The following is a 16,178-nucleotide window of genomic DNA, read 5'->3' on the forward strand; positions in this document are numbered from 1 at the left end:
TGTACCAGAGGTGTGCCAGCCACATAATTTGCAGTCAACACAACTGACAGCAGAACACAATTACACTCTCGAGCTTTCTGAGCATGTTCCCTACAAAAATGGAGATTTTAATTCACAGATATGAGCACAGGTGCTAACATTAGGATCTGTAGACTGGACTTTACTGAGGAGTCAAAGTGATCACGCTGGGTTTGCAGACACCTGCATACACAGTAAACGGTCCCTGGTCCTACATTCATTTTGTAGTTTCTCTAGTGTTGCTTTATTGGTTATCATTTTTTTTTCACCCATGCTTCTGGACATGTGGCTGAAACTATTCAGCTGGCAGGGAGCGACTCCACTCGGTGTGAGCAAGTACTCACGACGCCGGCCTTACGGTGCATTGCATCATGGGAAGAGACAAAGCACCCAGCTCCTCCCCACGTGTCTGTCTGTAGGAAGCCCTGGAAGCAGCAACATGGAAGCAGAGCGGAGATCCTGACAAATTCCCCCAACTCTCCTCAACTCCCAAACTGGGGAAGGTTCATCTGCTTCGACAGGGTAGAGTTCAGTCCGTCTTGTAAATTGCAGGTTAGGTTTTATTCTCTGACTGTTAGAAATGTCTTAAATTAGTTCTCAAACCGAGGCCTGGAAACGTGATTGTTGTGTTATGCGTGCTGAGCTACAGCGTTAGCTCGCTAGCTAAACTTAGGTAGCTAACTGGAAATGTTGAAGACGTTACAGCGTTTCGTGGGTTCATTCACGATATACCTGCACTGTGGTGATAATTAACAGAGATATCCTGGTTATTCTCGAAGTTTAGTTTGACATTGAGACGTTTCAAATCCCCTCTACCCTTTATTGGTAGCTCCTGTACACGAGTGACAGATGTAGGAGTGAAGGAGTGCGCGGCTCAACGTGGAGACCAGCGTGAAACCTGCTGGCTGACCATGATGATTAGAAAGTGCTGTTTACTGTGTATCATATGCAGGTGTCTGCAAACCCAGCATGATCACTGTGACTCCTCAGGAAAATGCAGTCCACAGACCCTAATGTTAGCACTTGTGCTAGTCACGCTATCTGTGAGTTAACCTCTACTCTCCTGAAGGGAATCAGAAAGCTCAGAGTAGCGGTTTGTTCTCCTGTCAGTTGTGTTGGCTGTCTGCAAGGGATTTGGCAGTGAAACAGCATGGTGCTAGTGGTTTAGCTCTCTGACTTGCCTTTTGGAAGAGAATCTGCTCTTTGTGAAGTTAGCTGTTGTCTAGAGAACCAGTTTTCTTCAGGTGGCCGATTTTACCTTCGTTTTGTTAGTCGTTTAGATTAGCCTGATGTAAAATAATGTAAAAATGAGGGATGCACTGATGCCACTTTTCCATTTCTAGTGTAGATACAAGATTTTCAAGTGTCTACTGATGCAAACTCTGACTTAAATAAGATGAGATTGCGATAAGATAATCCTTTATTAGTCCCACAGTGGGGAAATTCACAGTGACACAGCAGCCAAAGCAAAACGTAGATAAATTACCAATATATAAATAATAGATGTAAAAAAAACAAACAAAAAAAACCTCAATATTATTTACAGATAATTGAAAATTGACCCTTAATTGCACATTGTGTTTTTGAATTGAGGGACCTCTATCCCCTGAACATGTGTGTGTGTGTGTGTGTATGCGCTCTGCTGGGAGCAGTGCTGGATAGATGGCTATAAAGTGTTCCACTTTTTGTAGGTTGTACTTTTTAAAAATCTGATCCCCAATAAGATACATTATGCTTGAAAGAACAGCATTTACTGGTTGAGTAACTGCACATCTGAAAAGTTTCAGAGCTATGAAAAAACTGAAATCGCCACAACGCAGAAAGACGTGGAAGCAGGGACGCATTATCTTGTCTCTTTAATGGTATTAATAACTATTTATGACTGGTGCTTACTGGTTGTTTAAAGGTTTGGTTTCTTAACAAAGTATGCAAGCAAAAATGTTCTATGTAACAAATAAAAAAATTATAATAAAAAATAAAGTATGGAGTCAGTAAGCTTCATGATATCGGTGCTTTCTAATTCAAAGTACCATGAATAGTATGTGTAATACTGATACAGTACTGGTATTGGTGCAATACTAGTAAAAATAATACAATTATTGTTAAGTGGACCTTGCTGCATCAAATTTGTTTACAGATGTTGTTATATGTACCAGATGTTGTGGTTATTAGATGCATTTACCTCTTAAATTGCAAGAGTATTACATAAAATGGTTATAAATAGGTTGCCTGAAGCCGGAGGTGCTTTACAGTAGTTTTGCAAAGGTATCAGCCTAATTATTATAATTATTATTATTATAGGGAAAATGGTCCCCAAACACAACTTCCACTCAAATGAATCACTATTTTAGTATTGTGAACATTACAAATAAAACTGGGCATTATTAATAGTTATATAGTTAATATAATGGCTACATTTGCAGTGCTGCATTGCTGCTACCTAAAATCTGAATTAAAGCATTTCTAAATATCAAGCTGGAATAAATGGCTGTTTAAATGTAATTATGTAATTAATCAATTAAAACACTAATGCCACTGACATTTAGTGATCTGAATGTCTTTTTATTCCCCTACATTTTGTGTATAGGTTTTGCGTGGTATGCTGTGACCATCTCAGCAGTTCTGTAATCCCTGGTTTGGCGTTCATAAGCCTGAGGCAGAGTTTTCTCCTCGTCCTTTCACAATGGCCAGCGGAGAGGAGGATGACCCGATTATACAAGAGGTACATGTGTGACCCTCAGTGTTTGTCTTTGTCCAGAGAAAGCTGGGGGAAAATGCATTGCCATGCTTAAACTGGTTGCGAACACAGAGACCTGATGATTGTATTTCCTTTCTTCTTATATTTTTTTAAAGATTGATGTTTATCTTGCCAAAAGCCTTGCAGACAAGCTGTATTTGTTCCAGGTAAGAATGCCACATTACTTCTGAGTCAAACGTTCAGATGATTATTTGGTTTTGAGGCGTGAGCTTGTTGTAGTTGAGTGAAGAAATATCTCCTCTTACAGTATCCTGTGCGCCCTGCCACTATGAACTACGATGATATCACTCATTTATCTGCCAAAATTAAACCCAAGCAGCAAAAGGTGAGATTTCTTTTAGTATTGAAGAGATTTTTAAGTGTATTTTAATGTTTCTTGTACACGGTTTATATATTGGATATTAATCAGATCATGCAATGCTTAGGTTGAACTTGAGGTGGCTATTGAAACCATGAGTCCCAACTATTGCCGCAGTAAAGGCGAGCAGATTGCTCTCAACGTGGACGGCACATCAATGGAAGAGTCCAATACTTATTCCACGTATGTAAATGATCAGTAATCATTTGTCTTTGCAAATTATGCATATGTCCATGTCTGGGAAGGAGCTTTGGTTCTAAATGTGGTACATGTTTTTTCTTTTACTTTCTCTCATAGAAAAATGATGGATAAGCAGATGTTCTCCTCCATTCAGGCAACTACAAATACAGCTCGCTATGCTGCGGCAGTGTTTCGTAAAGGTAATTATCTGCATTCACTCTGTAGAAATTGTAGAGTGCTGAGTTGTGTAAAGCCTGTCTGACTGATTGACTAATTTTGCTGGCAGGGGAGCTTCACCTCACACCATTACAGGGCATTCTGCAGATGAGGCCCAGCTTTTCATATCTGGATAAAGCTGACAGTAAACACAGAGAGAGGGAAGCAGCCAATGAGGGTAAGTCGGTGGTCTCCTGTGACAATGGCAGTCCGGTGTGGGTGTGGAAGCAGTATACCAGTTTCACAGTACACTCGTAACCTGTACATTTGCTTAATGCTAGCATTGGGGGGAGGGGAAACAGTGCAGCCGAACTGAGAATACCCCAGAAAAAAATGTGGGGTAGTTGTTGTGGACAGGTATTCAGTTCGCAAAGAAACATAAATTATTTATTTATTCGATTTTTTATTTATTTATTTATTTTAAATGTCTGGGCTTCAGACTACATCTGTTTTCTGGTTCCAGTTGACCTACAGTAAATTGCCACTGTATTGATGATTCTGTAGAACATTTTGTGATTCATTTCTCACTATTTCCTAAAATAGTTCCACTAAATTTATCTAATGATGAAATTGTCTAATGCTGAGTAACATAAGTAGCATCTTTGTGTTTGTATAAATAATCCAGTCACACAGTTTAGGTAAGATGAGCTGATGATTAATACTGAAGTAACATCCCTTTATTTACACCAACAGTTTCTTTAAGACGTTCTGGACTGATTGATTTAGTTTAATAGAGATTCTTAAAATGCCTTTTGTAGCATGTTTAATATCTTATAATCCAGTCTGACCAATCAGCTCTCAATTCTTTTTAAAACACTGCAGTCACATCACTCATGTTAGTGTGTAGTGGTACACACTTTTGTTGTTGTTTGTCGACAAATGGTGTGAATTAACTGCTTTACAGTGGGTGAATGTGCTGTGATTTATGTTTCTGAACAGTCCACCCAGTTCTGAACTGTTTAGTGCTGGTGTAAAACAAAGAATAGCGCACAGTTCTCCCGTTGGTAAAACAGGACGTCTCCGAGTGATTGGTTTTTATGTCCTGCTGTAAAATAGTTTCACAATGTAGACTCTCTTACTTACCTTCTGAGAAGGCTCTCCAGTGCTGCTGGGTGAATTGCCGGTAGTGTCCGTTGATTGTGCCTTGAGAAGGCCAGATGGCGCTCTAAGAACCATGGTTAAGACAAAGAATCGGAACTGAATCCATATTAAGATGACTGATACTCCTATCCATTGAAACCTACCTGGATCTGCCCCTGTTCTGATTCACTAAACTAAGGATGTACTGGGCGGGAAAAAGGAGAACTTCTCTTTTCATTCTTGTAAGGATTGTTGTAACTGATGATGATAGTTAGATGCTGTCAAAAATCTAGTATATTTTTTAAATGATTATCATACTATTAAAATCTTAAGTTGACATGATGTGAATAAGTGTGTATGAAGCTCTCTTTGTTCTGTTTGACATTTGTGTGATGTTTTGCATTTTAAACTTACAAATATGTCCTGTCACAGCCGGGGACTCTTCTCAAGATGAGGCGGAGGAGGACATCAAGCAGATCACTGTAAGTCTTTAAACCAAATGTAATGTGGTGCAGTCACACAGATCAAACCTCCTAATGAAGTGAAGCCTGAAGTAAATATTTAGTCTTCTGTAATCTTATTGAAATCACCTCGTGGAAATAGTTTTCTGTAATATGTGATATAATGATCACTGCCTTTTTTGTCCGCCTACTAGGTAAGGTTCGCCAGACCAGAGTCAGAGCAGGCTCGTCAACGGAGAATCCAGTCTTACGAGTTTCTGCAAAAGAAACAAGCTGAAGAGCCCTGGGTCCATTTACACTACCATGGCTTAAAAGTAGGTGTAATTTGAACAATGAAAGGCCAGTGCATATTTGATGTATGTAGTTTGCTTCGTTAGTTTAGCGTCATGTCTCATTATGGTTGTCCTGTCTGTAGGATGGGCGATCTGAACATGAGCGCCAGTATCTTTACTGCCAGGCCATGGATACTACAGAGAACACAGAGTTGATAAAATCCCCGTGGTGAGTACATAAAGAAATTATGATGTATTAAAATGGTTAGAGATTGGAATTATTTAATTACTGGAAAAATATATAGTTAAGGTAATCAGTGACAAATGATATAAACTAATTTACAGGCTGTAGCAACAGGATGTAATGTTAGTTTAAGCTCTTCCACTCGCACACAGCCAATAAAGTAAGCAGAGAAATAGAAAATGGGCAAATGGGAATGGTGGATAATGTATGGTGCAACGTTATGTTAGCAAGATAAAAGACATAGGGCAATGAAGACCCAGCAATTATGATGCTGTTATGCTGCTGCATTGACAAATGTTGTTGTTGAATATTATTTATTTCAAGTAAAATGGTTTTTAAGCTTGATGCATCAATTTTTATTTAATGTAAAAAGGTTTACATTTAGTATATCATTAATCATTATATCTGTTTAATTTATGCACAGTATAAACTTCAAATTGCTGCTGCATGGTTTGAACCCTATAGAAATTCTTGGAATTACTTGGAAACAACTCTTTTTCATTGACGTCTAATTAAGTTAAGGGCATTTTTGCCTTCTGGAAAGTCACTATTTTGGAGATACATGTTTTTCATTAGACAGCGATGAAATATATGGCCAGTGGGTATCAGACCAACATATTGGATATCGGTCTCATTGTCTTCTGAGATAAGTTAATAGATAATGGCCCAAAAAACACACTCATCAACCCTTGGCTACGTAATCAATATTTTATTATTCAAATCTAAATTCATCCAAATTCAGTCCATAAGGTTTTGTAATTTATCATTTATTTTTTTTGTTTTTAGTTCTCTTTGAACCATAGTTGTCTGGGATTTATGCTAGATTTCCAGTGAGTTTCTTTCAAAGAGTAAAATTCAGCTTGAGTTCGGGGGAATCTGTAATTTATTTTGTTGACTGTAATGCAGTGTTCTCCCTTTCGTTTCTCTAGTGAGTACCTTGCCATGCTCATGCCGCCACTAACAGAAGAAAAGATGTAAGTAGAATGTGTTTTCTTCTGTCTGCTTTTCTTGAGGATGTTGATATTTGGAGATGAGTCATATCACTATTATAAATGTTCATTATCTGTGTCTTTATTGCCATTTTCAGAGTCAAGCCAGTGGGCCCCAGCAATGTGTTGTCTATGGCCCAACTACGCACCCTGCCCCTTGGGGATCAAGTCAAGACTTTGATGAAGAATGGTAAATTCACTTAACACGCTAACTCATTATAATTAATGTGATCTATATCCAGATATTAATGCACCCCCTCTCCCTTTTTAGTTAAAGTCATGCCATTTGCCAACCTAATGGGACTGCTTGCATCGGGCACAGACTCCACAGCAGTACTACGCTGCATACAACAGGTGGCGCTGCTTGTCCAGGGGAACTGGGTTGTTAAGAGGTGAGATTAATAAGTTGTCTCTGGCTCTTCCTGTGTTAATGTTCGGTTATGTAATCAGTAGTATGACAGTACATATGCACACATCCTACAGTGGTTTGGGGTGAATGGATTAATAAATACATATATATTTTTTTAATTACAGCGATGTTCTGTATCCCAAGTCTACCTGCAGTCCACATAGTGGAGTACCTGCAGAAGTTCTCTGTAGAGGTCGGGACTTTGTGGTAAGTAGTTAAAGTGAAACCTGTCCTGAGGTCACGCTGTAGGTACATGCGGCACACCTTCATAAACAGCAGAAATGCATAAAATCAGTTCTGATTTCAGATGCGGTGCTTAAATCTGATTCATATTAAAAGTAGCAGTCTGATCAGGTGAAAACCTTTAAGTCAAATAAAAATGGGTTCTCTGTTTTTAATTCAGAATAGTCAATTATCAACCAAATAATAATACCACCTTTTATTTTCTAATGAATTGCCTTCATAATGGACCAACTAACTGATTATTGGGGAAGGGGAAGATTTCAGCACTACCTTGGATTTGGCCCACTTTTACATGCAGTGTGAATGTAGCCTTTGTTTATGGAAACAAAACTTCTGCATGTGGAAATGGAACCTAAAAAACTACTGGCCTCTAATTCAGTTGTTTTGCATTTTGTCTTGGTCAATTTAGATGTGGAGATTTACACATGAACGCTCTCTGATGAGAAAAGAAGTTGCTGCTGTCATAAAGGTAATCACCTGGAGCGGTTTATAACTCTACTGGAACAAGAGTTGGTTCTATTTATACTGTGTAGTCCATATGTTGCTAGGTATCGAAATTAAGAGTGCTGTTATTCATTCTGTGTAGATTGCATGCATTTGCTTAGAAAGTTTAATGTTTTGTCTTAAATTCTTGATATCTGAAACTAGTAGTGTATTACCCAGTAACCTTAAGGAGGGTAATTCTGAACGTGTGTGAGTTTGTATGGGTTGTTCTCAATCAAATGAGGAAAATCTGCATGAATGGGATAGAGAGGCAGAGAGAGGTTTGTAGATGTGAAGCTCATGAACCTGCTCATTTGGTTGCACACACAATCACTCGCTCAAACCATCACTCACTCACATTTAGCAGGCTGTATATTTTTCACAAGGGAGCACTATTTGTGCTCCTATAACTGTTAGTGCTTTGCATCAATGACTGTGTATGACCTTGTTTTCGTAATTATCATGTTAACTTGACATCACTGTGTTATTCTGTTGATTAAATTCTCCTGTGTGCACACTCAGCTGCCTCCTGAGGATGTGAAGGACTTTTTGGAACAGATGGCCATTCCCAGAGCGAACAGAGGCTGGGACTTTCTGTTGCCTACTGATCAAGACTTTGTCAAGAAGCACCCTGATGTGGCTCAGAGACAGCACATGCTCTGGATGGGCATCCAGAACAAGTAAACTGCAAATTTGAATTTCTTTTTCATGAAATGGTGCTTGCTTATTGCAAAGACTGTCTGTTTTTGTTCCTGTAATTAATTGGTTTTAATTATTTAACTGCAGGCTAGAGAAAGTTTTCAACTTCTCGAAGGAGGATTTCCTGCAGAAAAAGGACACTCCGCCAGGTATTTCTAATTCTCTAATTATTATATAGAGCTTATAAACTAGATTTGCTCTTTAAATGCCAGCTAGATTTAGTTTTTCTTCTTACAAATCAGATATCTTTGTGTTTTCAGAGCCACTGCATATTAGTGGCGAACAGCGTCTCAAGGCGGCTCGAGAGAATGCTCGGGAGCACCATGCGTCTCTGCAGAAGGACTTGGATGCCCGAAGACTAAAAGCGTCCGCTGTGTCTTCTGACGCAACAGTGCGAATTAAAGAAGAGCCTATGAGCGATTCTGAGGAGTCCATGGACACATCTGGTGCTCTTCAAAATGGTTCGTTAAACGGTTATCCTTCCACAGACTCTCCTGACACGGACCCCCATAATGACCACGGGGCTGGGCCGGCCTCTACCTCAGAGCTCCAAGACTTTGTACGGAACACTTTCCGAAAGCACTATGTGCTGTGTCTCAGTGAGGTCAAACGCCTGTTCAACCTGCACCTGGCCAGCCTGCCCACAGGCCACTGTGTGTTTGGCCATGTTACAGACCGCATGCTTCAGGACACCATCCTCCACAGCCACTGCAAGCAGATCCTTGTGCCTGTAAGTACACAAAGGCCCTTATGTACTGTATACCATAGATGAGCATTAAGGTTCGGAATGGCGAATTAACCATTTTCAGGACAGCATGCACTGGTTCTAGGATATAGATTTATTTATTTATTTATTTTTGTAATACCAGATTTTTTCTAATTTGTTTCGATTATTCGTTTCAATGGCTAATAGGTATTTGTTGCAGCCCTACTTGGTCACCTTATTTTAAGGTGCTACTTGCTACATACTGTTGCAATAAGTGGCATAAACAGCATAATTTGAGAATTTGTATTATTTGGGGAGTGTATTTCACTTGCGCTGCCATAAATACAAATCATCATTTGAGCGTCCCCTCATGGACAGCTGCCCACATTTCAACAAATGCATGTGAAAGAGCTGTGCCGACTTTTAGACAAACAAACCTGACGCTGGGTTCATGTCTCGTGCAGCTCCACGAAAGTATGTTCCATAGTACGTTAGCAGCGCTTTGGCCTGGAGTGCCAATAACAGACGCCATTCTCCCCAATGTTATTGTAGCTACAAAATTACCCTGAAGCTGATATTTTAAGGTAAAATGACTTGTCATTTATTGTTTCTTTGAGAAAATGGGGAATTATACTTAGAGATCATCGTGGCCACATAAACACAAACTTGCACAAGAAAGGGTATCTAAGACAAAGCTCAGGAACGGGACAATAAAAGAAATCGGTAGGCTAAAACGCACTGTGGGGTAAAAGCCCATTGATGTCTGTTGATGAAGAGAACAGTTACATTCTATATACAAATACATACATTTACAAGCAAGGGCTAATCTATAGCTCGAACTATATTAACTGTAGCTGCAGTCCTGTTCAGGTGTTGAACTCTAATGTGTAGTCCAATCCAGTTTTGTTTGGGTTTAAGGCGTAATCCTTAATTCTGGATTTAGGGGATACAGGGCAGGGCAGGTTGACTGTGTTATGTAATCGCTATTAATGGAGACAAAGCTCATTATTGTTAAGACGAGCCTAATGCCAGGGAGTGTCCGGGAGACACGTCCAGCAGTGTGTTTTTAAATACAAGCTGTCTGAGTGTGTTGGGTTTTTTTGTTTGTTTTTTGTTGGGCTTTTTTCTCTCTCCTCTTTGTTTGTGTTGATTTTTGCTTTTATTAAATCTTTGATAGTCCTCTTATAAAAGTCTTTCTTTTAAAAAAAAGGTCTTCAGAAACTTAAACTATTTAGATAAAATGTTTGAAATATTTTTGAGAACTGTTGCTATTATAATATTCAAAACTAGTTAAAGGTGTAAAATTACAGTTTCCCCTGTACTGCCATTAATGATAACTATATTAATGTGCTTTCAGTACTAGTATCAACTAGATAACAGTTCATCAATCGTGCATCTCCATTAGATATGGCATATTGCTATTGATGGAATCAGTATCCGACTAATAGCAGGATAAAAACTAATCCAATCCTGTAACAAAACTGTGTGTGTGAGTGTGTGTGTCCATATGTTTGTCGACAGTGTGACTCTTCCTATGTATTGTAGTGTGTTAGAAGAGTTTGAGCATAATGGCTCACTTTTAAATGTTCTTCTATTGAAATGATAATGACAATGATAATGATAATACTGTAAGCGTAAGTTTAAATATTAAATCTAAATTGTTTTTTGTTTATTATTCTAAAGTATTTCATAATCAGTCAATGCTCAAGTTGTCTACCAGAAAAGGAAAAAGTGCCATTGAGCCATCTCTGACCTCAGTAAATGGTAGGGATCCCTCACAGTGAAGCTGTGTGTGATGTAACTGACTGACTAATGTTTGTTACTTCCAATATGCAGTTTCCTCCTCAGACCAACGCTACTGCTGATGAACAGAAAGTCTTTGGCTTGTGGGAGAGTGGTGAAACCTTTGATAAGGTAATGGACTTCATCAAAACAGATGCTCGTAACAGCTTTCTGCCTTCTTTTTTTTCCTATATATGTATATATATATATATATATAGGAAAAGAAAGCAGAAAGCTGTTACGCGCATCATAAATAGTAGCCATATGGTCATGGAAAATAATCCAAACCATCAGTATCTTTCTGTAGTTTCACATCAGATAGACAGATGGATAGATGGAAGGATAGATACTTCATCGATCCCGAAGGAAATGTAGCATCCAGCAGCATAACACAATATAGGAACAGATATAGACAGGACTCTGATACAGAGGCAGGTACACATACTAATGCAATAAATAAATAATAAAATTAAGACTAACTAAACAGTGTACATCCAGTTAGCAGAATAAGAAACCAGACCATTATTGTTGCACTCTGTCCATTGATTCCATACTCTGAGAATTGAAGAGCCTAATAGTTAGAGGGACAAAAGATCTCCTCAGCCTGTCTGTTAAGCAGCTCTGTGACCGTAACCTGCCACTGAACTTACTATTCCTGTCCATAATGATGATGTGTAGAAATTGAGGTTTTAGAATCAGAAGTATGCGGTTTTAATGTGCGATGCAGGTGAAGGATGAGAATATGGTAGGCGGTTAGGTTAGATGTATAAAATACATAGTGTACAGAATGCGTATACATTTCAGTGCTGTGCAATGAGCAGGAGATGTTTCTTTTTTTTTTATAGTTATAAAGAAATATTTATAATTGTAGACTGTACTGGGCTGTGTATGTGTGCATGTAAGTAGATCAAGATATTGTCTTGGTTAAGGGCCTTAATAGTCTGCAGAAAAAAGCTCCTCCTCATGCTCTTGGTGTTGGCCTTCAAAGTACTTTCATGGCCCTAGCAGGGAGAAGATGACACAACCTGATTGGCTGCTTACTTGAACTCAGACAGAGGCTTACTTGGTCAGCTGAATGTGGTTATTTTCAGAACCACCTTGTGATTCTGGCTTTTAGAAGAGCATGTTAGTTTTATGTGGGACTGACTGAATGTGTTTCTGTAACTGGTCACATTTTTTGAACTAGCGCTAACTTATCTGAAATCCCTGCTCTTCTTTCCCTTCCCCATCTAGCATCGCCAGATTTTGTTTGAAATCTTCATGAAGAATTACCGGGTACGAAGGAACGTCATCCAGACCCGACTCTCGCAGGAGCTCGGTGATGCGGCCACCAAGTCTGATGTGGACAGGCTACTTAAGGTATCAGTTGCTCATTAAACACACCATTCAGAAGTAGAGATGCATCAAGCAATTGTCCAGTGATCGGCTATAACTGGTGACCTGCTGGTCAGTCTCATGTAAATGATTTGGTGTCGGTCACATTTACACTTCTGCACCACACGAGTGCCAGCGGCGTGCAAATATACCCACACTCCTTCATTGCAATCACTGTGTCCTCCACCTGCACCGTTTAACAGGGCAATCCCGTCAGCATGCCTCAGAAATCTTCATTGGGCTTCAGCACAGCCAACAGGTGGCTGTTACCATTTCTGAGTGTCCCTCCAACATGGACGAAAGTCTCATTTGTCTTGGAATCACACAAAATCTAAATCAGCCTGTGATATGTTAAAATAATTCGGCTAAGAAAATCTGTGCATCTCTGTTCAGAAGGTGGGTTTCATAGCAGAACATGCTTCTGAAGCTGTATTTGGGTTTGTTAGTCATGCCTAAAAGAGTATTTGTTTATTTTCTGTTCTAGGAGTGTTGCATCAGCTTAGGAGGAATGTGGTACCTGAAAGGCACGCTACAGTCCTGACAGCGGGGGGAAGAATCTTAGAGATCCTGTCAATCAAAAGGAAAAGGAAGAAAAAAAAATGTTCAGTGAGCGTAAACTCTGCATAGGGAGATGGAGCAGGCTCAAGAATCAATTACTGCTCTCTGCCGTTAAAGACCAGGTTTGGAGGACTGTGAAGTCCATCTGCTGCTCCAGAACGTTTGCTTTTGTTTACTTTTTCTGGACACTTAGCCGAGTGTAGCCAAAATCAAAGCTTGTGGAAGCTTCCACACAATTCAGAAAAAAGGGCTGGATATCCACCTCTTCTTATGGACGTGTTCAGTGAAATAATGGAGACAAAAATCAGAGGGAGATGTATATACACAAAAAGAGACAGAAGAGTTTTTTTTTTTTTTGTTTTTCTTAAGTTAAGTTTAGACATTGCTAATAAAGATGAACGGCTGGCAATTTTATCTTGTTTGTGGCCTTTGAGAAAGGTTTATGTCTTTTTTTTGGCCTTTCTTGGCGCATAATTGACTGAAAGTGATCATTGGTTTGATCCCCCCTTCTTGCTTTATAAATAAATAAATAACAGTTTTTTTTTAATACAGTCTGAAAATATAAATATACTGTACTGCTCAGAAGGGGGCACAGAACACAAGTTCATGTGTTTATCATTTACTTCTTTGCACATCGTGCTTTCATTTTTACATCCACCTGACCTGAAAAACAGATGAACCAAAGCGCTGGCTCTTTGAGAAATGGCCCAAGTACTCAGTGGACTGGACATGGAGGCTATATGCAGATAAAATGAGTTTAATAAATAAAGGAGTGCTAAGTAACTCTGTGGTGCCATTATGGAATGTTTTGTTGGTGTATTGCAGAGAAAAGATGGAGAAAGCTGGTAGAGAAAGCATATACTCTGGTTCAAATGGTTCTTTGAGCGATGCCATAGATGAACCTCTTTTATTTCCTCAAAGAACCATGTTTGTAGTAGAGATGTGAGTGTTTAAATGTACAAACTTTATTTTATTATTTTAAAAAACACTGACATGATTCTTTATTGAACCAAAACTGGTTCCCCTATGGCATCACTCAAAGAACCGTTTGAAGCACCTGTATTTTTCTAGAGTATATGCTTACAAAGAAAATGCACCATTCTTATGTGGCCTTTGAGACTGTAGTCCCTTAATGTGTGATGGTTGGGATGCTGGGTTCTCTAGTGGGTTATATACTGACCAGGGATGCATGCTCACATAGCTAATTAAGTCTCAACTAAGCAAAAGTCAGGACAGCAGTGTTTCTTTCATTTAGCACCAACTGTGTGTTCTTGCTTTGGGGGTAAAATCAGTTCCCAACACTTTCTATGCCTCTGCTGCTAAAACTGTTAGTTTGGCGAAGTGTTCATGCCCCGCTGACTGTCATTGTTTGAGTAAATTTAGTTTCTTCCCCCTGTATGTGTGTGTTTGTGTGTGTGTGTGTATGTGTGTGCGCGAGCGTGAGAGTTTGTCACTGTCCCATGAAGTAGACCTGAGGCTGTCCTGGCTCACAAAGGTGCTGGATGAATGCTTTGAACAGGCTAGTGTGTGATTGGAATTAGTGGTGAAAGCAATATTCTGAGTGACTCTGAAGTGCTTTTTAGAACAAGAGAAAGTGCCTCTAAATTATTCAGGGGAAATATTACCATTACGGAGTTCTTTTTGTTTGTTTTGACTGGACTAACTGTAATTTCACATATAGCTCCTCCCTCCCACTCCTGCTTCCTAGGTAAAGACAGCTTATGTTCAAGGTGTCTTGATTCTTGGACCTGGTTCAGCAATGTAAGCATTCCATATATTCAGAACTTCACCTGACTGTATGTTCGCACTTGAAGGGGATAAGTGGAAGTCTGCAGTTTCCCATTTGAATATCATGCTCAATAAACACTGCAACGACAGCATTGCTTCTAGTGTTTTGTTTAAGCTTTCTTTACGGATACTTTTCTGAATTTGACTTGTTGACCGCAGATCTATATAATTACTGAAATAAATATGAAGTACAAATCACTTATTTTGTAGGGCTGGGTGATCTGGTTAAAATGTTATTTTACAATACATAATGCCATACAGACAAAATTCAGCAGGAGCAGCAGACTTTAAAAGCTGCTATTTAAATACTATCCTATTCTCAGTACAGTCATTTTTACTGTACACTTTTTTTGTTTTTTACAAGTTCAGTTTAACAGGACTAATTGCACTCCCTAAAATTACATGCTGTTGCTTAGTGTTAAGCACTTTTGCCACGTTGTTCAATTATAACTTGTACAATGTATACTTTAAAACTATAAGTCACCTTTTGGCAGTTGATTTATATTACTATTCGGTACAACACTGTTATTATAGCATTTTCAATGCTGTTTTTCATTCATTTGCAGTATTTTAGTAATATATGAATGTTTGGGTTCTTCTAGTGTAATTATGTTCATGTTCTAATGAGGGAAAAGTAAACAGTAACAGTAAACTGTTATGGCACATTTTTAAATGTTACATTTAGCACATAAATAGAAAATGTGTTCTACAATGTACAGAAGTGTTTCCTGTATAGCATGTATTCATTTATCTTCACATCAGCAATCAAGACAATGTGCAGTTTGAACACTGACCAAAAAAATGACTTGCATCATTTCTACTCTTTACTAACATGGATCCCATTATTTAATAACAGCATCAGTCTTGTCAGAGATCACACTAGACCCCTACATTTTCCAAATTTTGGTATTGGTCCAGATCTGTGCTGTTTAACCTCAGACCTCAATCCTACTCCTCAACCTGGAACAGCATGTGGACATTTGACTGTGCCTGAAACGTGCACTCAGTTACAGTGGGGGGAAAAAGTATTTAGTCACCAATTGTGCAAATTCTCCCACTTAAAAAAATGAGAGAGGCCTGTAATTGACATCATAGGTAGACCTCAACTATGAGAGACAAAATGAGAAAAAAAATTCTGAAAATCACATTGTCTGATTTTTAAAGAATTTATTTGCAAATAATAGTGGAAAATAAGTATTTGGTCACGTACAAACAAGCAAGATTTCTGGCTGTCACAGACCTGTAACAACTTCTTTAAGAGGCTTCTCTGTCTTCTACTCATTACCTGTATTAATGGCACCTGTTTGAACTTGTTAACAGTATAAAAGACACCTGCCCACAACCTCAAACAGTCACACTCCAAACTCCACTATGGTGAAGACCAAAGAGCTGTCGAAGGACACCAGAAACAAAATTGTAGACCTGCACCAGGCTGGGAAGACTGAATCTGCAATAGTCAAGCAGCTTGGTGTGAAGAAATCTACTGTGGGAGCAATAATCAGAAAATGGGAGACATACAAGACCACTGCTAATCTCCCTCGATCAGGGGCTCCACGCAAG

At 39.0% G+C, this 16,178-nt stretch overlaps 1 protein-coding gene across 2 annotated transcripts; it reads left to right on the top strand.

The window, feature by feature from the left end:
- Positions 1-443: 443 nt before the first annotated feature.
- On the top strand, positions 444-14,707 carry polr3e (polymerase (RNA) III (DNA directed) polypeptide E). Of its 2 annotated transcripts, none has more exons than XM_072667705.1 (21): positions 444-570; positions 2,606-2,740; positions 2,872-2,922; positions 3,024-3,101; positions 3,202-3,317; positions 3,432-3,514; positions 3,601-3,708; positions 5,043-5,092; positions 5,266-5,385; positions 5,487-5,572; positions 6,517-6,561; positions 6,675-6,766; positions 6,848-6,968; positions 7,111-7,192; positions 7,638-7,697; positions 8,234-8,391; positions 8,498-8,559; positions 8,671-9,140; positions 10,953-11,030; positions 12,132-12,257; positions 12,757-14,707. In XM_072667705.1, the coding sequence occupies exons 2-21, from the start codon at positions 2,702-2,704 to the stop codon at positions 12,811-12,813; spliced, it is 2,082 nt and encodes a 693-aa protein (XP_072523806.1). In that variant the 5' UTR covers positions 444-570; positions 2,606-2,701; the 3' UTR covers positions 12,814-14,707. The 2 variants fall into 2 exon arrangements, with proteins under 2 accessions (XP_072523806.1, XP_072523807.1); XM_072667706.1 differs by having other exon boundaries at positions 444-540.
- The last annotated feature ends 1,471 nt before the right edge of the window (positions 14,708-16,178 follow it).

The sequence above is a fragment of the Salminus brasiliensis genome, chromosome 22 (assembly GCF_030463535.1).
Source record: "Salminus brasiliensis chromosome 22, fSalBra1.hap2, whole genome shotgun sequence".
NCBI classification, from domain to species: Eukaryota; Metazoa; Chordata; class Actinopteri; order Characiformes; family Bryconidae; genus Salminus; species Salminus brasiliensis.